The 23,147-nt window shown below is 42.6% G+C and overlaps 2 protein-coding genes across 2 annotated transcripts; both read right to left on the bottom strand.

The window, feature by feature from the left end:
- Positions 1-522: 522 nt before the first annotated feature.
- LOC311018248 (enhancer of mRNA-decapping protein 3-like) lies at positions 523-19,201 on the bottom strand. The gene is made up of 7 exons (XM_084017114.1): positions 19,117-19,201; positions 18,017-18,196; positions 17,265-17,458; positions 12,107-12,469; positions 4,138-4,291; positions 2,593-2,810; positions 523-2,198 (listed from the first exon to the last, which is right to left on the bottom strand). The coding sequence occupies exons 2-7, from the start codon at positions 18,178-18,180 to the stop codon at positions 1,864-1,866; spliced, it is 1,428 nt and encodes a 475-aa protein (XP_083873240.1). The 5' UTR covers positions 18,181-18,196; positions 19,117-19,201; the 3' UTR covers positions 523-1,863.
- Positions 19,202-19,359: 158 nt separating this feature from the next.
- LOC311016137 (cytochrome P450 1A1-like) lies at positions 19,360-23,086 on the bottom strand. The gene is made up of 7 exons (XM_084013650.1): positions 22,966-23,086; positions 21,637-22,523; positions 21,432-21,558; positions 21,253-21,342; positions 20,990-21,113; positions 20,647-20,733; positions 19,360-20,465 (listed from the first exon to the last, which is right to left on the bottom strand). The coding sequence occupies exons 2-7, from the start codon at positions 22,474-22,476 to the stop codon at positions 20,168-20,170; spliced, it is 1,566 nt and encodes a 521-aa protein (XP_083869776.1). The 5' UTR covers positions 22,477-22,523; positions 22,966-23,086; the 3' UTR covers positions 19,360-20,167.
- Positions 23,087-23,147: the final 61 nt, after the last annotated feature.

A 23,147-nucleotide genomic window follows, 5' to 3' on the forward strand; every position in this document is an offset into this window, starting at 1 on the left:
CCGCTGTCTGACCATCCTATATATTGATTTGAATAGGAATGTTCATTCTTCTCCCCTTTCAGAGATTATATTACTGGATAATTATCCATGGTGCATTATTGTGCATCTTGCACATCTGTATGTGAAAAGCAGCAACGTGTTACTCTAGCTGTCAAACGAATATAGTGGAGTAAAAAGTACAGCATCTCCCTCTTAAATAGTTGTGTATTGAAGCATTAAATGTAAAATTGTGTCTCAAAACTGCACTTAGTCGTAATTGAAGTTTCTTCTCTCAATTACCAAAAACAGAATCTCTTAGTTTACGCAGTGGTTGCATTTTCCCAAAACAACAACAAAAATGCATATAAAAGGAGCTCCCACTCAATGCATTTGCATCTTATCAGAAGATCCATGCAGCTTCAATTGTTTTGCCCTGTACTTCACATGTATATCTAAAGAGAACATATTTAACAGGCTAACTAACTTGCTTTGTACTCGTCTCAGCTGCTTTGTCAGAAATACCAAAGCAGGCTGGCAATTAAGTCAAAACTTAAAGTACAAGATATTTTCAAGTGTTGGCTACTGGTGGAAAAATGTGAGACACAAACCCATTAGCACGAAATGTACTTTATTTTGTATTGCATCTTTTTCCTCCCCAAAGTGTAGAAGTTAAATGAGAAAAAAAGGAAATTATTTATAGCTACAGTTTTTTGACTTGAAGTCCTAGTTGATGTAGCTTTTTGACTTGGTTTAACTTGAAGTACGGTTGGAAAAAAGTTAATGATACAAGGATTTAGGACAAAGAGCTCTTGAAAAAAGCTATCAGCATTATAATATCTTATCTGCCCGTCTAAAAATACAGATTTCCTTTCACTTGTAGAGTTGACGTTTTGCTGATCCGAGGTATTAACTTAACATGACTACGGTGACCAAAAGAGTGGAAGTGGTTACTTCACTGAAGGTGACTGAATATGAGGTGTCATAATGGAAAATAATAATTAGGTTTCACTACACCTAACTCGCCATAATCCCCAAGGATTAACCTGGTCCAAGAGGTTTTTGGTCACTGGAATGTGTTCTTCAAAATCATGTCTAATCTGCAAGAATTCAGAAATTAATCCTCAGGAGTGCCAGCTACTACTTTTCATTTTCAGTGTCGGTGGTTATAATCTCAAGACACCCAACAGTTCAAAGATAGTGCTATCAAATGTAATGTCAATGCAAATATAAAGTTTTTCCATTCATTGTTCCTGAGATGTTACCAAAAATAAATACAAATACTACAAATATAGATCATGTGAAATATACCCTTTTTCAGTGAAACATGCTACAACCATTACTAGACAAAACACACCCATTTGAGTGAATACAAAATTGCATTAAATTGAAAGACAACGGACTCATGGGCCAGATGAGTGGCGGGGTTGGCAGACCGCTTTAGGCCGAGCTGTGCACGGGGTCGCAGGGTCAGGACCAGCGCCGGCGTGCAATCTAAAGGAGGAAACAGGAACTGTGTTTCTGCTGCTCTGACTGGTCACAGGATCAGAGGTCAGAGATAGACTCGCATCGGTCAGCATTTTGTAAACATATTCACATCGTCACAGAGCCCTTATCAAAACACGCCAAAAGAACAGGAAACCTTTCCCTCTCAAAAACAAGAGGTGTCGCACGCAACATGCGGCAACCCCCGGGGAGTTTCCCGCGGGGTCGGGAGGAAAGACCCCCACCGTATGCTTTCAGACGTGTTGTACACACTTTGTAACAAATAGTCATATAGTTGCTCTTCAGATATTGCCACATACACAATGGCACCTTAGTGGAAAAAGCAGACCGTTCCCTCATATTGTCCCGTTTTAACCAAGTGCAATGTCAGTGGGTACTCTGCTACGCCGTGTGCAGAGGAATGACAAATTTACATCCAAAGGGTGAGTGGTAGCTGATTCCAACTTCCTGGAAAACCAGTTTAGGGATCCCAATGTCACAGAGGTAGACCCTGCTCTCCGTCTCGGCTAAAGGCAAAGGGAGGCCCAAAGAGAGGGTCCACTTCGCCTCGACAGTCTCATGCTGACTGCTGATCGCGGGGTCGATATTTAGGACCGGAGCCCGGTTCTGGTTGGCCCAGTCAGCGGCTGACTGGTACCAGGACTGCTCCCTCAGCAGTAGGTTCTCGTGGCAATCCAGGCAGTTGATGACCAGATCAACTGGGCTTGTTGGCAGGTCTAGAACAGGAGAAGAGGAGAAGAATGAGTCAGTCTGGTGAAAACAGTGGTTCAAACCATGAGAGAACGTATTTTTGGTGCATGGGATCTTGCTAATAACTGCCACCAGGCGACATGCTCCCTAACTGTCTTTAAACAACTGTCTATCTAAATTAATTTCAAATATGTGGAGCCATAAATGATCTTCAAAAATGGTTCAACGTTGCTCAAATGCTGCTGCTCCACTAGAGGGCAACATTTAGCTTCAATCTTCCAACAGCACTCCGAATCCCGTTTACATTTACCACCAGATGAGCCCGTACACTTACATACAGCCCAGCATGGTCCTTTCAATCAGCCTCACTACATCCCGACTCGGCAGGGATTTAATAATCGACATACTCTCTTGCTGTACCTTTGACGCTGGCCACTTGCTTGCTGCTGGTCCTGCTGTAGAGGTTGACCTCACTGGTGACCGACTCCTGCATCTTGACAAAATTGGGCAGGAACAGGATGACCTCCACTTCGTGGTTGGCCAAGTGTCTACCACAGCTGATGCCCTGGGCTCCCTGGATGTGTGGCCCACACAGAAGGACCACAGTGGGCCTCTGGTGGACATTTTTAGGGGTGAGTCTGGAGACATTCAAGAGATGGAGATTAATTAATTGCATCATTTGCACCATGCTGATTGTCTGATATTCAACCCTGACAAACTCTCAATCCAGGACAACATGAGAAAGGTTGTTTAAAAGTACCAGGAAGCCCTCTATCCTGCCAGTGTACAAAGGACATGCTGTTCTGAACCAGCATGCAATCTCAACTCGTACTGTGATACAGTTGGGACTATCGATCCGAGTTAGCTTTCTAAGTTAAAACAGTGCTGTTTCATTAAACAGTGATGGAAGACGTGTTTTTAGAAAAATAAAAAAACTGTCCATTCACTGAAAACGGATCAGAGACATGAATTTGCAATTATACAGGTTAGGGAGGGAAAAATGGTCTAATAATGCTGCTATTTACAATAAACAAGCTGAACTGCTGGCTATGTAGAACTTTATTGTCAATAGAAAATCAGTTAGTTAGCTTACTAACGTTACGTCTATCTGCTGCATTTTGGAGCAAACATTCAACAAAAATGTATCTGTAACTAAAAAAAGTGTCTCTGTTGTGATTACGGACACATTGCAGAAACTTTCAAACTGTCCATCTCATTTATAGTCACAGGTTCAACATGTTCCAATTGTTTTTTTATTACTAGACAAACAAGTAGCCTAGTGTCTTTGATTTAATGCTTCAGTATCTGTACAATAGGACTTGAATGACTTGTATAACAGGGGACAGGGAATAGTGGAACACTACTGTGGTGCCAGTGATCCTGGCGTTACACTTGATCTGAGCAGTAGGTTCCAGCATAAACTTGAGACACATAAGTATTACTGCTAAGTTGATAAAAGAGTCGGAGACAATAAACCTGTTTGTAATACAAGCCTCTCTGGTTCTTTGATCTGAAATAGGACTAAATAGCTCATAAAGGTGAACAATATCAAACAGGGCTGCTTCAGTCTGTTAGGATGTTCCTGACCTGCCGTGTGACTGCTCACTGTAGTGCTTTCCTAAGAAAATAAACCCTGAGGGACCAGGGGTCAAGGTTAACACCATGCAACCTATGTAGAAACATGGCAGTAAAGATGATTGCCATGGAAACGGGAAAACATGACATGAAAACAAAACGTAGGACAGACCTGCTCTAAAGACTCTATAGCCACTCAGACAAGGATGTTTGGCACACTGTTGCACAATCCGTTTCTACTGAAATAAATCAGTGGCTCTATTTCTGCTGTACTTCACATCAGACGAGAAGTAATATACGTCAGGAAGTGTCTAACTTCACACTTTTGCACCCTTACCAGACGGTGGTGGGCTGCCCCATGACACCAGAGCCAGGAGTGGCATTTCTTACCTGTTTGGGCCACCAAGCAGAGTGAGAGCCATCTGACTGGAACAAACGCCGATCGTCTCCACCCGCCGCTCAAGAGACAGGCCCCAGCGCTCTGCAGCTGCTAGCAGGCGCTTGTGAAGCTCATATGGAACGCTGGGAACCACCAGGCCTGAATCTGCAGAGAGAAAACACGCAATATGTGATGAACAAGCTCTATTTTTCATGTCTTATGTACTCTGGAACCTTATTTACTTTCAAAGTGCATGAGAAAAAATGAAGTGTGTACCACACAAAAATGGTTGTTTGCTCTCCAGCTTACCGTAATTATGATTGTGATGTAAATGTAATTGTTAGTTATTATCAGTATTGATATCGAGTACAATCAGAATACTTCACAACTGTTCTATTTACTGACTTGACTAGAGTTGGAAACTGATTTAATATGTTTAAGTACATTTACTCAATGACTGTACTTAAGTACAATGTTAAAAGTACTTCCACTCCAAGTTATTGCTACTTTATACTTCAACACCACGACATCTCAGAGAGAAATATGGTACTTTTTGATGCACTACATTAATCTGACAGCTTTACAGATGCAGATTAATAAAAGTAAATATAATAAAATAAATTATATATTATTGTAGATTGAACTACCAACAGTATATAAAGTAATTTAAATGAGCTCCACCTTTACCAGCTAAAACATTAAAGTGATGAACACATGTATTATGATATAATTAGATTATAATAGAATAATATATATTAATCTGCACAATGAAAACTTTTACTTGAGACATATTTTGAATGTAGGCCTTTTTCCAGTAACAGCATTTTTACACTACTGCTGATGGATTCCACCACTCTGTGTTGACATTGGTTTATTAAATTACTGAAGGGATTTCTTTCACTCACACCCTTTTCACACAGTTCATGTGGTTTTAGTGCTCCTACACCTTGCTTCTCTACAGAAAGACCACCTGCACCTCTGCTGTTCCTCCTCACCGTGAGTCATTCAGCTGACCGTCACATCCCCCATCACACACATCTGGTTTACAGACCTGCATTTACTTTAACTGTTATGTTATGACCACTACTGCACATTCACGCACATTATGTTTTGTTGTCAATCTTCACAAGTTTACATTTTAAATAATATTTGTGACTACACTCAAAACATTCGGGGCTTAAGCCCCGGCAAAATTACCTGGTGACGCCACTGACCGAGTCAGATGGATGGCATGTTAATGTACAGGGTTGGTGATAATAAAACATGTTCCTGCTTCACGTTCCTGCCCAGATGAAGCGTCCCGAAGTTTAACAAAAAAGGCACAAAAAGCGAACTTCTCCAATAACAATAAACTCCGTCATTAACATTCCTCCATTGCTATCAAAGCTCCATGCCAAAACCAGGCAACCCAACCTTACATGGCTCATTGGTGAAGGCAGTCCATTGGTACTTAACTGTAAACATGATATATGTAACATTTCTGATTTTACAACAATGTGAGACTTAGTGGGAGACATTGTGCAAATAAATGCCACCAGGTATATTGGATGTATAACGAAGTCTTACATTTTAAAAAGTCAGTCTCGTTGAAATAGAGAAAGACAGAAGAGCATGAAATTCAGGGAAAGCGTAGGAAACCTAATCTAATTTCAGAAAAGGATGAAGCATCCATTGAAATGGTATGACATGTACCATATTTCTAAATTAGACCCAGAACTGTAATACATCTTCATTAGTACTGTCATTTTGCAATTTATCTTCATCAGTGCTTCTTGAAAAAGAGCAGCTGCAGGAGAAGTGAAACCCAGAAACCTGACCCTTAAGATAACGACAGACGGTGGTCTTCAGATAAACCCATAGGAAGCCGTTCCCCAGAGGAAAGCCCTTCCTCCTCCTCATGACCTGATCTTGTTCCCGTCACGGAAGATTCTCCATTGCTTCTCCTGTTTGTCACCGCTGTCTGTGGCAACAAAGGGAAGATTGGCAGCCTTTACAAAACATGACAAACATGAGGCGGCCAGAGTGAGAAGCCTACTCCCACCGGGCCCCGCGTTCACACGCACCATCACGTGGTCTTCTGACCAACCCACAACTCCCTTAGCTGTGAGATGGGGCCGCACTGGGCTGGACCCCCCACATCGGCTGCTGTCTCAGTCAAAACATGCAGCGGGTTGGCGTGACAAAAAGGGGACAAACATTATATATGTATATGTACGAACACCTGCACCTGTATCCCAACGGCTTGTGGTGAGAGATTGGGTGAACATGGGGGAGGCATGGCAGTAACTGGCCTAAACATTGGATTCAATTCACTTTCTTAGAATGAATTGTTGAGAGATCTACAAATGGCTATTAAACAAACAAATCCCAGACTGTAATTGTTAGTTATTTGCAGTTGTCGTTTCTGTATAAAACTGTAACATTTCAAGGAATGCGCAGCCTTTTTCACATGGTCAAGTCTTTGATGAAGCACGTGTCAACACTTAATGAAAACACCATCAAAACTCTCAATATTGCAATGTCAAACACTTCAGTGCCCCTTTAACTCCAGCAATTGCCGGTTTTCCAGATGTTGCCTGAAGGAGGCATACATTTTAAATTAAGCATCACAAGCAGGAATATCAGAATCCAAATTTGGATTATTATATGTCTTAGAGTATTTATAATGGATTGATACATTTGTGGGCCAAAGAAGTACTATTGGTCAAAATTAAGACAATATTGCGGGCGTTCAGTTTCTGAAAGGCTTACATACTGCCCGTAAGTCCACTACTGACACTCTAGAAAATCCTGTTTCCTTTTAGTTTATTTAAAAAGGAAGTAATGACATGACAACAGTAGGGGGGGAGCACCACAAGCCATAAAGTCCAATTATACTGGTGAGAAGGCAGACTGTTCGGCCGATATCTCCAAAACTAGGCAACTCTCACCCCAACAAACAATCTACATAAGTGGTACTACAGGTAGAGGACACATTAAGTTTTGATTTTGGTGTGAACCGTCCCATCAACAGCTTTTACATAGCTTGTTTTTCACCTTCTTGTTAGTAACCATCTTCCTTTTGAGAGAGAAAATCCCTTTGTTTTTATGACTTGTCACGCCACGTTCTATAACCTTGTCCAAATTGCTCTCATTTGTGTAGTTTTTTAATGCCTGTATTAGAAAACTACAATTCAGCCTTTTATCACTGTACAAACTGTAGTGTGTGGAAACCTTTAAAGAGCCTTTGCTAATCCCGATCTGTCTACTACCCGTGGCACATCAGAAGGGTAATGAAAGCCAAGCTGGGGGAACTGCAAGGCTCAGGATCCCTTTGATAAATAAAGCTGCTGGAAGGCAGTTAAGTCCTTAATGGTCTCCTAAGGATCGCTGGCCTGGTAGCTGAGAACTTGGTGGCCTCATTGGTGTGCATGAATTTGCACCGACACACACACACACACACACACACACACACACACACACAAGCACAATTGTGTATAAACACAGAGGCTCATGCCGTGCCTGAGTGAAATTCTTGCTTATCTTTAGGTTGGCCCTGCTCCCCTCCCACTATTCTTTCATTGATACCGCACAAAGACTGCTTATATGTTTCAGCGGGCAACAGAAATGCCTATCCTCGCAGGAGTGATAAGCACAGGAAAGTCAACTGCCTCTTGTCATGCAAACTGCTGCCTCGTGAGCCAACCTCAGAGGAAGTGGGAGTATGCACTCGCATGCGCCAATTGCGTTCCAACCATCCCACCAGGTGCACTTCTTAATAACTCTCTTGCTGAAGTTGCCGCAACCAAAAGTACCACCACTCCCCTGACATCCACACGCCATCGCCTCCTCCCTCGCACACATGAAGTGATTTATGCACAAATTCACACGCACACACACACACCCACTCTCGATGTGGTGCAAAAAAAACTCAACTCATCAGTCAACTAGCTAAACCGGGTAGCCATGAGTATGCAGCAGCACTAAAATAAACTGAGCTGGAAGCAATCCTTCAAGCATGACAAGGGAACTGACGCGACCGAAAGCAATACACGCAGGCTGGATGCGCACCGTGTGTGACTAAGGCTTGTGCTGGGTTAGACGAGGCTGTTCCATTCCTCTCTATTGCACCGCAACAGTTGAACTATGTTGACCTGCACCCTGAGGAGGTAGCAAGATGGGGCACAGAAAACAAGCTCAATGCAGTCATTTGTGAGATTCCTTTTTTCCTTCCCATTTTAGTTATTTATTTATAGTGCCAACAACAATCAAACCAGGTAGCCTATTGTGTTTCTTCTTGTTAGATTTCAGCTCCACTGACATGAGCACAAGAGAAACTCCACAGTTTATCCATAGCAGACTGAAAACTTATTCCGGTCTGATTTCAGTTTGGCCATAAAAATAAAATATATTGATTAAAAAAAAGACTTTCACTTGCGGTTTCTAAATGTACCACATGAATCAGTTCAGCATATTTAATGAGGTTGATGTACTTGCATGATTCTTGCATTTTTTGGGTTGTATCCACATGGTTGAGCCACTTATTGTAAGTGTCTTTGGATAAAAGTGTCGGCTACATGTAATTTACAAAGTTGCAAACGGTGAAGCCCTATAGACAGGTGAGTAGGATCAAATCAAAGAATCTTGCTCATTTTTTATTTATCCATGAGTGTGCATCTCTGCGTCCATCCTTGGCTAATCTCACTTTTCTGCTATTCTACTATTTTGGATGACCAGTTATGGCTGCATGCTTAAGAACCTCTCCTGGTTGTGATGACTCACACTTTATCAAAAGACCTTTTACTACCTGTTTTATACTTCCATTGACTGTCTGCTGACTCCTCCCTCACTACTTTTAACTGCACCCTAGCTGGTAGGGCCCACTAGTGATAACATAGCTCATTGCATCACTGACCCCCCCCAGCTGCTACTCTGGATGCAGCCCTGTTTGGCTAACAGCCAACGGTTGGCACCAAATGGAACTACCAGTACGTTGCTGTACGTTGCCACAACTCAGCTGCTGTTATGTGTGCAGACAGCTTGGTGAGCTAATTTGCAAGATGGTCTGACGTGTCTTCTATGAGACGTCGAGCCAATCGCCTGCATTCATTACCACTTGTTTGTGAGTTAGAATGAAGTGAGTTTTACGACGCCTAACAGGCCATTGGTGTCTAACCACAAAGTCAATGTGAACCTCATCAGCTGAGCCTAATAAACCGCCACGCTGCAACAGTAACCCTGATGCACAAACAAGTTAAATCATCGTTTATTAACAGCTGCAGTAAGCAGCTAAACAGACAGTCTAGTGAGTCTCCACCACATCAATTCAATTAGCTGCGAGGTTGTCAGCTGTGTGTCTGCTGCGAGAATCTGTCAGGGTTTCCACCAAAGTATCACAGCCTGACGTAACGTATTAAATAAATGAGAGAGAGAGTGACGTGAGTATTAAGTCAGCAGTAACATTACAGCATGAATGTAGCAGAGCAGTGTGTGTGTAACTTTTTATTTTTAATATTTATTTTAACTGTTAATCTCATATCATCCCTACTGCCACCTCTGCTCCGTTTGGATCAGGAAAAAACAGCATAATGTTGTATTTCTACAGTCAGATATTGAGGACTATCTGATGAAAATTAAAACATGTTTTCAAGGTTATTGTTAAATCATCATGAAGGTCTACTGATCCAATGTCAAAACTGCAGCTTGAAACTTAAAATGCACCATGTTTGCCTTCTCTTTGCATGACAGCATGACGTTTCAAGAGGAGATCATGACACACACAGAAGGATCACATCCATCCCAAGGCCACTGGGTCAGATGGGTTAAAATAGTTTGTGATGACACTCATTTATTTTGCATCCTGCTTTCTCCAAAGTGAAGGAGCACGCACAAATAAATCAAAAGTAGGAAAATCAGCCAGACAGTTGGCTTGGATGCAATTTGTGTTGCGGCCTGGCTTGTTTGCGCTGAGGAGGTTTCACTGCACAGCTGGAGTCAATCACAACACAGGAAAAGCAAGACAATAGCAGAACTAAACTTACACACACTGCGACCTTTACAGTTAACAATAGTCTATAGAAGCAGGCCCGCCAAACACCCATAGTGCACTATAGCAACCTTTAGAATACAGGCGGGAACGTTGTTTTCATTTTCTTATTTCATATTGTTGATTTATCTGTTTACTGGCAAAGATTCCGGGACAAGAGCACTGCGGTTTGTTCCTGCTTCAGAGGTGCTGTTTATGTAAGCCTGTACGGCGGCACGCTAATTACAGAGTGCAGAGGATGGGGATTATGATGACAGCCCTGGGAAGCAGATCTGCCTGCACGGTAAGAAAAGGAGGCTCTGCTCAGCAGCTGTCTGCTGATGTGCTGAACGGTAGACAGCTGCTCCCCGCTGAGCTGCTCGGTGTCACCACAATCTGATCGACAGTCTGGGATACGCAGCCTTATTCCAGGTATAGTAGTCCCGTTATTTTATAGGGGAGATACTGCATGACCGCTGATCAGAGAGAGAGAGATTTCAACCAGAAAGAATCTACATCAGCCCCACAAACCACCTCGTCATGAGACCAGACAAAAAGGTGGAGTTTGGTGCCCATTAGTTGTAGTACAACACCTACTCATACACCATACGACTCAGTCCTTTCTCCAATTACCCACAGGGTGACGCCAAGGCCTGTGTCAGCATGCCATTCACTTAACTTACGTCAGTTATGTAACACTGGTTCCTAGAGCGGGCTGAAGTGTGAAAAAGGAAGGATTTATCATCTCGGTGAAGGGAGAGGGAATAAACAGTAACCAGGAGGATATGATTGCAGTCTGGCTGCCCCACGGTGATCTTTCATTGGCCAATGCATCCACTGAGACATGCCGTTTTTCCTCATCGCATTCAATAGAATGAGACAGTACAGCACATTCCTGAGTGAGAGCTTCCCAGTATTGTCCGCAGAATCGAGTGTAAAAAAAAAATAGTTTTGACAAGAGCTGTAACTGCTTTCAAAACAGTGTTTGGTCAAAGATTAAACACAGTAGGAAAAAAAACCTAGTCCTTCCAAAACAAATACTGCGGTCAAATACTGACATGCTCACTGCAAAAATAGCCCAAAAAGTGTATTAGTGGAGTTGTGAAATGATTCTATTTCTTTCCTCATATCATATATACAAAAGTTCATATGACAGACTCACATCAGTACACTCGGGTTTTAAACACAAGCATTGTGACTGATAGGAAATTCTGCCCTCATCATTCCTTTTTTAAGCCGAGTACGTTTCTAAAACATAAGGAAAATTTATTTTTAGCAAACATCTTAAAAACAGAAGTCAAAAAGTGCTTCATTTGAGTCATGTTTTGACCCGGTGCTTATTTGCTGCAGGTGGGCGGTGTATGTGGGACTGCATTCAAAATATACTTCAGTCTTCAGTCTTGTTGGCAGTAATGAAGGAACATGTCAGCCACTTGCAGAGGCTCAGCCATGTGTTTTTAGTTTCTCAACAACATTGAAGGTTTTAAGCCCAGAGGAAGAAGCTATATCAAGTTACACAGAGAACACTTTGGTTGTTTCATAGCCTTTGCTGAAAATAAGAAAAATGTAAAACACGTGTTATTATTTTTACTTTTATTGTTATTTTTTATCATTACTGTTATTATTATTGCTATTATTATTGTTGTTTTTATTATTGTGTTATAGCATTATTGTTTTTAATGTAATTGTTGTAATTGTTATTATTGCTATAATTTATGTTGCTGCCATTGTTATGTTATATAATTGTTATTATTGTTATTTATTAATATTATATTTTACAGACTAGCAGCTACAGTATTGATGAGCTGAAAGCTAGTTGCTGTAAATCCAGATTCAACAATAGTTTCAATATTTGTTGAAATGTTGGTTGCTGCCATGTTGAGTCATAGAGTGTAGCAGGAGAGGCCATAAACAACGCTCTAAGTCCTACACGTGTGTGAGTGTCTCCCTGTGTGCTGTATGCGTCTTGTTCTCACCGGTACAGTACTCTCTGCCCCCATGCTGGGGCACCGTTATCTGTCGGTATATGACGGGCTTCACCTCCAGAATATTCTCATCATGGCGATAGGACAGGGGCTTCTGTTCGCCCGTTGTGCCGTGATGCTGCGCCCTGTTGCTGTGGCTGACGGTCCCATCCATCTGGGAGAAGACGGCGGCTTTGTCGAACAGAGCCAGGTTTCCCTCAAAGTCAAAGTCTGCACCCATGGTCTCATCGGTCCCGCCTCCGAAGCACTCGTCATCCTTTGACCTCAGCGGCCCTCCGACACCTCCGTTCCTCACACTGTTTTTCTTTTGTATGGCCTGCGTCGCCCCTCTGCTGTTAGATGAACCTGCAGGGGCTGGAGAACACAGAGACACAAGATAGAAGCAAAAAGACATGAGAGGTTTTGTCATCAAGCAGACATGTCTTTATGAGAGTCTTGTTTGTTTCATCTCTATCAAATCACCTGTGTTTCGTTTTGCTTCAGCAAAACGAAAAAGAAAATAACTAAAGATCAAGGTTGCACTTCAGATATTATATAAAGAGTGTTCTTTCTGAAGGGTTAAACCCTAAAACATAAGAAGCCATTTTGGCAACAGCTTATTTAAGTCCCCACATTTGGCATGTATAAGCAGCATTTTAACATGGAAAATGGTAATGTATTTGTAAGCAGATGAATGCATTTATTACCAACTATACCTCCCGTGAGGACCCATACGTGGCTTTGCTCTGGGACATCACAAGCCCATTTTGGCTTTTATCTCAAACCCAAAAAGCACAGATTACCCAGAAATCCTCCCATGTCTCGGCTGTGCTCACATCCTAATCGCCTCTGAAAGGAGGTACGAGCTGTCTAACTATACATCATCATGCTGTAAATGGTGTAATCCACACACAAAGAGTTCCTTTACTCGGCAGTTTCAAATTCAGGCGAGATGCTCGTAACTCGATTCATCTCGTGGAAGTCTGCCTGCTACTTTTCTTACACTCTCTCGGTTACTTTACTACGACGAGCTGAGAACAAACTGCAGACGGGCAAAATGGCCGACTGAGCGGCTTTCAATAAAGTTTACATACATGTATGCACAAACAAAAGAAACTAAATGAACAGGGAACAAAAAAAAAAAAAAAAAAAAAACTGGAAAAACCTGGCCTTCAACCCCAACCATGCAGAGCTCTCACGCTAACCGGGAGACAGAGAGGCACAGTCTCACGCTACTGTCACTGTGACAGCTAAGGTACTTTGGACTCTCTCACGCAAGACACTGGGAGGCTCAGTCATAGTACACCGGTACTGATAGGAAGCCATTAATCAACTATAAGCCAATTTGAGACTGGAATCAATAACACGATGCAGCCTTACAACCACCAGTACAGACAGGACAGATTTTGTGTACTAGTATTCATTAGTGATTTACTAATTAACTCCAAGTATGAGAAGAAAGCATAATCGAGAAGGGTGGGGGGTTAGCGTTCACCTGTGTGAACAGTGATAACAAGCTACCAGCCTTTTTTGGCACATGCCAACAAGGTCTTTATTTGCAAGGAAGTGTTTTGTCATGCTATGAATCAAAATTCTGAATGAGCTGGGCAGACCTCCAAGTCAAACAGGCTAATGAATAACAAGTAGGGAGACAGACGGTGAACTTGATTTCAGTTTAGACAAACTTGCCACCACAAATTAGTACAGGTCCAGGGATATTTCAAAACTGAAATATGGGCTTTGGTGAAATTAGTGAGGGATCTCCTAACCGGTCCTTAAACATTTGATATTCAATGTCAATGACAGTCTGTTTACATTTTTCACAGCAGTTCCAGGGATGGGACATGAAATATGTAAACTGTTTGTCCTGAATAATCCTGTTTTGTTACCGTCAAAGTTATCAGAAGAAGTGTGCTTGTTGCCAGTTTGAATGCCTGAACCAGCTGGGAAAATCTGAATCTGTAACGTTCGCTGCCTCAGTAACTACAGCTGATGTGCCTGCGAGCACGTAACACACTGGAACACACGGGAGTTGCTGTGTGGTTAACAGTGGAAGTCCTTAATCATACTGGGAAGCTCTCAGTGTGAATTTAATAAAAAATGAATGCACAGCAAAACTTAAGCCAACTCATGGGGGAAAAAACTAAGCTGTAAGTAAATTCACTCCATATACAGAAATAGCATGGTGGTTATGGGAACAGTTTTCCAGTAACGGTCTGGAGGTCCTCTTCCAAAATGCCCTTTTAATGAGATCTGTTGGGGTCTGATTGGAATTCGACTCTGCATCATTCACAAAAGAAGTTTCTAAATTCCCATCCTACTCTCCCAGAAAGATACGTAGCAGATATTCAGAAACCATTTCTGGAATCCGCAATCTTGTATAAGCAACGGCCCACCCTGCTTTCCCCTCTTTGTGGCCGGGGGGCTTCTTGGGAGCATGGCATTGCGTGTGAAAGGACCAGCCCTGCCCAAGCCACTCAGCACTTTGGCCCCATGCAATTTGGGGCATTAGCTCCCTGGCCACCATCCTGAGAGCTGGAGATTAAAATAAAAAACTCAAAAGGTAAACATTGCCTCCACAATTGATATCGCTTTTGCCTTCCGAGCACACTGGGACAACATGGCTTCCTGTTGGGGAGGGGGGTTTCCTGTGCTGAGCAGGAGTGAGAGAGGGAGAGACGGAGAGAGAGAGGGAGAGGGAGAGAGAGAGGACAGGAGGGCACCGAGGCACGAAAGCCAGGCTTTGCATAACATTCTCTTTAGGAGCAGACACAGAGGGAGGGGGAATGTTTATTGATCTTAGTCACACACATATTGTAAAGAGGAACTTTGGTACAAGCCGTTAGCACGCTATGGGAATCTTAGGGGGGAGTCATAGCAAGACGGCGTTTGGTCCCATGCTCATGCTTCTGAATAGGAACAAGTGACACACAGGGAGTAACTAAGCCTTGTGGTCAGTGCAATACGAACACATTTCTTTTCTAAACAGATTTTCTTTCCTCTGAAAAAGAAAGGACTGGCCTCCTTTTGTGCAAGCTTTGTCCTCCACGCACAGGAAACGCGCCAAGGGCAGAGGTCATTTTTACAACCAGGCTAAAGAATATTACACAGTGTCTATTATAACCAATGCTATTGACCTCCGACTCCTCCATTGTTTGGTGATCCCAAGTGTGAAAGTGAACTGACTTTTAAGAGATTGTGGCGGAGGACAAAGCTGTCCAAGCAGACTTCCTGCTGACAAGAGGAAATGCTGTTTTATGGCTTTATCTAATCAGGAATGTTGAGCAACACACTCTGGTGTTTACAGCTATATGTTCAGCTTGGGATGGGAGAATGCACATGTGAATTTCTGTATCAATGGTGACTGAGACATGTGACAACAGAACAGCCCTAACAAGCTCTCATATTTGGTAAATTATTTAGCTGATATTCATTCACATTTTGAATACAAAGGGTTTTCAATGATCTCAACAAGCAAAAAAAATGCTGTCAGAATCATAAAACTACAGCTAAACTGAATGTTTTATAAAATGCTATTTACAGCCAAAAAGCCAAACTGGGCAGGAGCAGGTTACAATGTATCCAAAAGCACCACATGCTACAGCACATTAACTTTGAAATTAGTGAGTCACTGTTACCAAGAAAGCTATGACTCACAACACATTCCCATATGACCAGAAATCAGCCACAGGAACAGTGGTCACAAGCCGACCCTTATCACTGATGACTGTAAGCGGGGGACAAGACAACTCCTTATTATCAGTAGAAACCACAACCATTACCACAAAGTACTGCTGCCGAGTTGAATCAACCCTTCAACGACACAGTCTAAGCTGAGCTCTACTATAAACAATAACATAAGCTTCTCAATGAAAGAATGTTTCGGCGTGGGCCACAACATTCCTAGAAGTCAAAAAAGTACATCCGAATGTCTTTTCAAAACCACTTTTCCTTAACCTCGATGGAAAGCATCATGAGGTCAAGGAAAGATGTGTTCATAAGGAGTTGTGAAACGACGAGCACGGCTCAGAAAATCCGACTGCTTTTACACTAGCCTACGTAATTATAATAAAACGTTGGAGGTTATGGACTGCTATGGTGAAACTACAATGTTGTGAAGATGGACTACAAGAAGTGCATCTTACATGTTGCCCTGCACATTCTTACAGTGTTATTTCCTGCAGGGTATATAAACAGCTCCTTCAATGGCAGTCTGATGTGAAGTGTGTGAAGCAGAGATACAGCAGGTCCTCTTTCCTACTGCATCACACTTTACGTCAACACTGCTGCCAAGTGACGGCACAGACAAAAACTGACAATTCACTCGTGTGCAATAACAAGATTTCTTATGTGCAATAATGGGAATTCAACCATCCAGTCTATCTACGAAATATATCTTCTATTTTTATGGTTTACCATTTAGTATGGGCCCATCTTCTTTGCATTTCTTCCAAAGAAACTAATGGTCTTGAGGCCAAGAGCCACTTTCATACCAACAGAAAAAGCCAGATAGCATAGAGAGGCGGACTGCTGTACTGTTCGTTGTGGTCTTTTCATTGGAGTAAAAATCAACAAAGAGCATTGTGACTTGGCGTGTGAAAAGTAATTTTGGACATCACATCAGAGTTGGGTAATATGTGACACTGCAAAGTATCACATTTCCTCCTGTCAACGAACAGTATCTATGTTCTGTTCCTCAGAACTGGAGCGCCACTTCCGCGGTAAATTCCCATCTTGTAATACATCTGACTGAATATGAAGAAATGCTGCTTCACGGTGAATAAGCAGAATCTTTAAATAAACAGGGGCCTTCCTAAACTATGAAAAGGTGAGTCGTAATATTTTGCAACTTCTGTAAAAAAATAGCCTGTTGATCTCGTATTCCATCGCACAATGACGCACTATTTGGACAGTGTTCACTTGTTGTCAGTTGTTTAGCACCTGCAGCGCAAACTTCCCCAATCATTAGAACACCAAATTGCATTAATTACACACAAGATGTCAAACAATTACATCCTGCTACTTCAAACTAAAGGCGCTACGTTGCCATGTGATGTTACCGAAGTAGGTCCAATGAATGAGATTCTACACGGCCACTCATTAATAACCGTAATGTCAGTATTTTTCACTATCAAAGAAAGTTACGCGTGAGGGCGACCCAGCTACCTACCTCTGCGTAGGATGGTGATCGGAGCGGTGTTGGAATGAGAGCTGCTGCTCGTCACCTGAGGGTGACTGACTCGGTTACTCTGATGGCGCGATGAAGGCATGAAGCTTGGTTCTGTGGCAGTTCCCTGACCAGAACTGGGCTTGTTCACTGTATCTTGGATATCTAGGAACTTCAACTCCTTGATATCCATGGCACTAGAACACAAACACTAATTACTAGAGCTCAAACAGCAAGACAATGAGACACGCACGCTATACCTCCACCAAGCTGCACAATCTTCTATGTGGTTAAATAGTATTTATAAAAGCACTGTCTTGTAATGATAAGGAACAGTTTTCCTATGAAATGCATTTCACTTGTTGATCAGTGATTTCCACCAAATGCCATTTAGCCCTTTTAAAAGGTTTTGACATTAAAACCCTCTTGGTGGTAAAAAAAAATATATATATATAAATCTAATTCACAGCTGAATGGAAACATTAGTGTTTTTTTTATGGAAACTGTTTGGGGAGAATACATGAAAATGTACTTTTTTTACATGCAATACCTTCCAACCTTCTGTGCAATACGGTTTTACCTTTGTATGTATTTCTATCATCCTATAGGCACAATGTGATCTCTTCTTTGACTTGTTTTATATTCTTATTACTGAAAAAGTGTGTGCATATATGTGTGAACAATAAAGCCTTCAACATTGCTTAAAGCACATTGTGCATTTCTGTGAAAATGTGTCCATTCTTCTTCTTTCTTACCTGAAAGTGACCTCGGGGAGAGGACATCTGACCCCATTGTGATAGAGCTGTCTCAGTGAGATGGTCTGGCTTTTGTGGTCAACCGATGACACCTCTCCCTGATAAACTCCCAATGTCAGGCCACAGTTTATAGAAACCACACTACCCAACCAGTCTGCTGCCATTCTGTTCACTGCGATTCTATGGTTCAAAAGCATAAGAAAGAGAAGTCAATCTATAGCAGTGGTAACAATGACATGTACATCTCAGGCAGGGCGGTAGTTGCCATGATATTAGGGTGAGAGGAGTTTTAAAACATGCATTTTTTATAACCTAAATCAGTCAGACATACGTTAAGGATTCAATGTTTTTTTTAAAGCTCTTCTATTTGGTGTATTGTAAAAAGTGGGGGTGGTTTTGTGGGTTTATTGAACCTCAGTATTTCTGAAACCATCTGACTTCCCTGGTACAAAGCATTAAACCAAACTCCACTAAACAACCTGCAAGATTAGTGTCTTTAAACGTATCGTCAGATGTTGTATACCCAGAACACCCTAAATGAAGACAAATGTAAATCGATGTGATCTTCCGGTGTCGCCTAATCGATCCATTAACGTTACAGCAGCTGATCGTAATTAACTGGTCCACGCTGCTCATCCTGCAATGTGGCTAATCCGCGAGCTAACGTTACTTCCAACGGCGAGGAGAAGACTAAATGTAGATAACCCCAACTTTAATAAATAACTAATCATATTCGTATATTTATAGGATGAGCAGCACATTAAACGGTCTACATGTATGCTCCACTCTGTAACGTTAGCGAGCTTCGTGCACATTTTAGATAACAACCGTTCATTTAACCGTAAACTACGCTGAGGCAGAGTTAACTATTTAAAAAAAAACAGCACCCATGTGAGGATAGTATTCAGAGAAATGTGTGGAAACAACATTAACTACACCGTACAACCAGTAAGCTGTGCTGGCTAGCCGAGCAGCTAGCATTAGCTTCGGCTCTGTTCGCTTTTTATCGGAGCGGACTGTTGTCAACGTGTGACGACTGCTTACTTAAGCAAACAAACTGCTCAACCCGAGTATAATCAGTCGATAACGGATAGATATACCTCGTCGATAAATCTGTAGCGAGGTGTCAAGGAAAGCCAAAGCGCCAGCTGTTGTTTGTGCAGTTTTCCGGCTTTATGCTTTACGTCACTTCCGTTACGTCCCACGTGGGTTTGTTGTGATTTCTCTTTTTTTTTTTCTTTCGCCCTGAGGTTTGAATGTGTTCACGCGAGAGCTCAGTTTTATGACTAGTGTTAGAAGGGGGAATTAATTTTCTATCAAATAAAGCACACACACACAAGAGCTACAAAGTGATCATTACAACAAGTTTTATTCATGTGGCTGATTAATAAAGGATGCTTCATTCACATGCCCTTACATACTGAAAACCACTGATACATTATCGATAGAATTACAAAATTGTATTGCCTGCTTATATATTCCAAAAAACACTGGAACTCTTTTGGTGTCCTGATATTTGTATAGATGCACAGCCAAAGTATTTCACACTAGGCAAATACAAATTACTTAATAAAATACAAAATAAATTGATATACACACAAAATCACATTTTGGGATACAAATATAGCTTCAGTGTCTTACATCCACATTATAGTGGAATCAAAATAATTAGCTTACATGTGTAAATGTATCATAAAATAATATCTGCTCAGTTCAGAGTCCCGTGTCACAGGAGGAAACAATCTGGGTTGCAGAGTAATGCCTACCCAGTAAAATATACTGTGTGTCCCAAAGTTGGATAAGGCAACTTCGTGTTTCACAACTTCTGAATGGGAGCAGTTTAGTTTACTCCGAAACACAGGAGAACCAGGTATCTCCTTATACTTCACAGAGAAGCACCAACCGCGTGCGGGAATATCTCTTAGACAATCAAAAACATGACAGAGACATGTTCAAACATAGACGTCTTTGACAACCTGCAACAAGCACATTTCACTCATCTGCTTCAATGCAATTAGTTCTGTAAATCAAATTTGGCATCCAGTGCCTTACAATCTGAGATATATGCTGTTATCCTGACTGTGACCCGTACAGTATTAGAGTCAACTCAACACCATCTATCGAGCCACACATTGTGCGTTATAAATAGCTTCACTGCTCATGCCTAGCTCGCATCGTGGCTCTCAGGTGGCAGCGTTTGTTCTTCATTGTGAGACCGTATTCTGGGGTCATGTCCAGCGGTTCTCCGGGCATCGTGTGGAAGCGCAGCTTCTGGACAATTATTGCCAAGAAGAGGTAAACTTCATTCCGTGCAATGACCTCGCCAATGCAGCGCCGCTTTCCCATACCGAAGACCATCACCTTCTCCCCCTCCAGCTTGTTGATCTCGGTGCCGTCACTGCTCAGGAAGCGGTCGGGGTCAAAAGTGGACGGATCTTTCCACAGCTCACTGAAAAAGTGCAGAGAATGAAGAAATAAGATAAGCTGCTCTTCTTTTACAGCTCATCCTCAAGCAAGATCTTCCAGTGCTTTAACAGAGTTCTCTCTGCTGGCTGTGCAGGACAGCTCTGAGTGTCATCCATCTTCAACTGTTTGAACTAAGACTTGAAAATGCAACAAAGACAACTTACGGATCGTGGTTGACCTGCCACTGATTGATGAAGATGCAGGTGTCTTTGGGAATGAAGAAGCCATTCAGAGACGTGTCTTTTGTGGCGCTGAAAAAAGAAATGTGAGTCTGTGAGATAAGTTTATATCAGCTTCTGCCATTTTTTTAGTTGCTGTGTTGCTTCTGAGAAAAGTCATGTTATTAACATGCAATGTGCTACTGTAGTGCATCTAAAGGTGATCTCTGAAAGCTTTGTTGTAAGTTCTAACCTAAGCAAATCCAGTTGCCTACGACAACACTTTCAAGATTACCAGAACCTGGATGACTGAGAATCTTCACAAGCATCTAAAGGAGATGGAGCTCACCAGTGAGGGATAGTGAAGGGCAGGAATGAAGAATGGCGCAAGAGCTCAAGGATGAACGCCTCCAGAAAGGGTAATTTGTGTTTGTCAGAGAGAAGAGGGGAGCGATCCAGACCCACTTGTTCCTCTGGAAATAAAAAGATATCATTAGTTCAGGCTGAGGGTTGAGGTTGCAGTCTTTTGACCTCCATTTGAACTACTAATCAATGCAAGAAAGTCAATGGAACATCCGGGGGAAGTAGACTGTGTGACACAACTGTACTTACTCAGTTCTTGATAAATCCGTTCCTGTATTTCTGGGTAAGCCACCAAGTACATCACTGACCAAGACAGGGCGGTGGAGATGGTGTCAAACCCTAGAGAAGCATAACCTCTGTCAGGACGTCTTTTATTCATTTATTCACCTCGGATCAGATCATTCAACATGTGGAGAAATTCAACCTACCAGCTCCAAACAGGTCATTGACAATGCCTACAATCTTTTCATCAGACATCTGGACGTTGGAGTTCTCATCCAGCTTCCTGTCCTCGCAGTGATCAATGAGGGAGTCGGTGATGTCACGAATGTTGTCCTGAAAGAAGATTAAAAGGGGTTAGTCATTTCTCTTGTGGAAGAAGGGACTAAATAGACTGTTTAGTGTGCGACGTACCTTGTCGTAGGTGGTGTAGTGCTCGCTGACAATCTTCTGCACAAATGCGTTGAAGTTGGCGTTGATGCCCATGAATTTCTTCATTGTGGAGCTGGGCAGGAACTGAAGAGCAGGGATGAAGTCTGCGGGGTTACCGCTCCCCACCACCTGGCTGAACTCGTCACTGAGGTTCACCAAGCTCAACAGCTCCTGGTCGTTGTGGTTGTAGCGTCGGCCGAAGCACATTCCACAGATCACGTTGGCGACGGAGACGACAATGTGACGGAAGGGGTCGAAGCTGCCGTCTTCCTTCATGACGGTGTTGAGCTGTTTGATCAGATAATCTCCCTCTTTGCAGATGTGTTCCTCCAGCATGCAGGAGTACTCTGGGGTCGTGCCCTCCAGGGTGGAGAAGGAGCGCAGGGCGCTGTAGGCCAGCTTCCTGCGTGCACGCCACACGCCGGCCTGGTCGGTGCTAAAGGCCAGACTCTTACCGTCATTGATGAACCTGAAGCTGTACAGGTTGGGTCTGCCCGCAAACTCTTCCCCTTGCTTGATGAGAGCCTGTCGAATGGTTTCGCTGCCACTCAGCACGACCACAGGACGCATGCCGATCTGGATCTGGAAGACGTGGCCGTAGCGCTTTGCCATGGCGGACAGACTCAGGTGAGGTTTGCTGCCCACCTCCAGCACGTTCCCGATGATGGGCAGGGGCTTCGGCCCCGGCAGCCTGCGAAGCCCCTCGGGTATGTCAGTGTGGAAACATTTGAGGATCAGGTAGACCAGACACACCGTTGTCATGGCAATCAGACTCTCAGATACCGACACCGATCCAATGAATGGTAGTATCATTAGCACCATGATGACAACTCCTTTTCTCTTTTTTTTTCTCCTGGCTTCCGAACAACCTGGAAATTAAATAGGAGGGGCATTAAGAGTAGTGAAGGCAGGGAGGAGGGAAAGTGTTGTGCAACATGTTGACTACATGCACCATAAAGTTTCAAGTAACTGCAGACCGTCACACGACATGTGTTTGTTATTCATTGGACTCTATAAATTCACATGCTGCAAAACAACACAAAAATACACAAAAACACTTTTTTACAAGTGGCAATGTCATGCACCATGGTGGGCTATGTGGAGTTTATTACCACCACACTGTGACTCACAGAAAGCCCATAAATACAACACAGAAGAATGAGCATAATACACGTTGCAACTGCAGAGACCAGCCTCATTCTTATTAACAGCTATGCTCGCATAAACACTCAGCACTTTAGCGCTTCTCACTCTGACATTGTCTGCTCAGTTAGAAATCAGCCTGTCGTCATATGCACGCATTAAGCTTACCTTAGTGGAGCAGTGACGGAGCAACAGTCCTGCGATTCCAGAGAGATAGTAAATAAAATATAAAATCTCTTAGTAGAGTTAATGCCCGAGTTTACTCTCTTAATGCCCCTAAAACAGAGAATGGGCTCTTGCTTTATAGTGCGCTCCACAGCTTCATTGGCTGCTGTTCATGACGTAATCTC

The sequence above is a fragment of the Eutrigla gurnardus genome (genome assembly GCF_963514095.1).
Source record: "Eutrigla gurnardus genome assembly, chromosome: 1".
Taxonomy (NCBI): domain Eukaryota; kingdom Metazoa; phylum Chordata; class Actinopteri; order Perciformes; family Triglidae; genus Eutrigla; species Eutrigla gurnardus.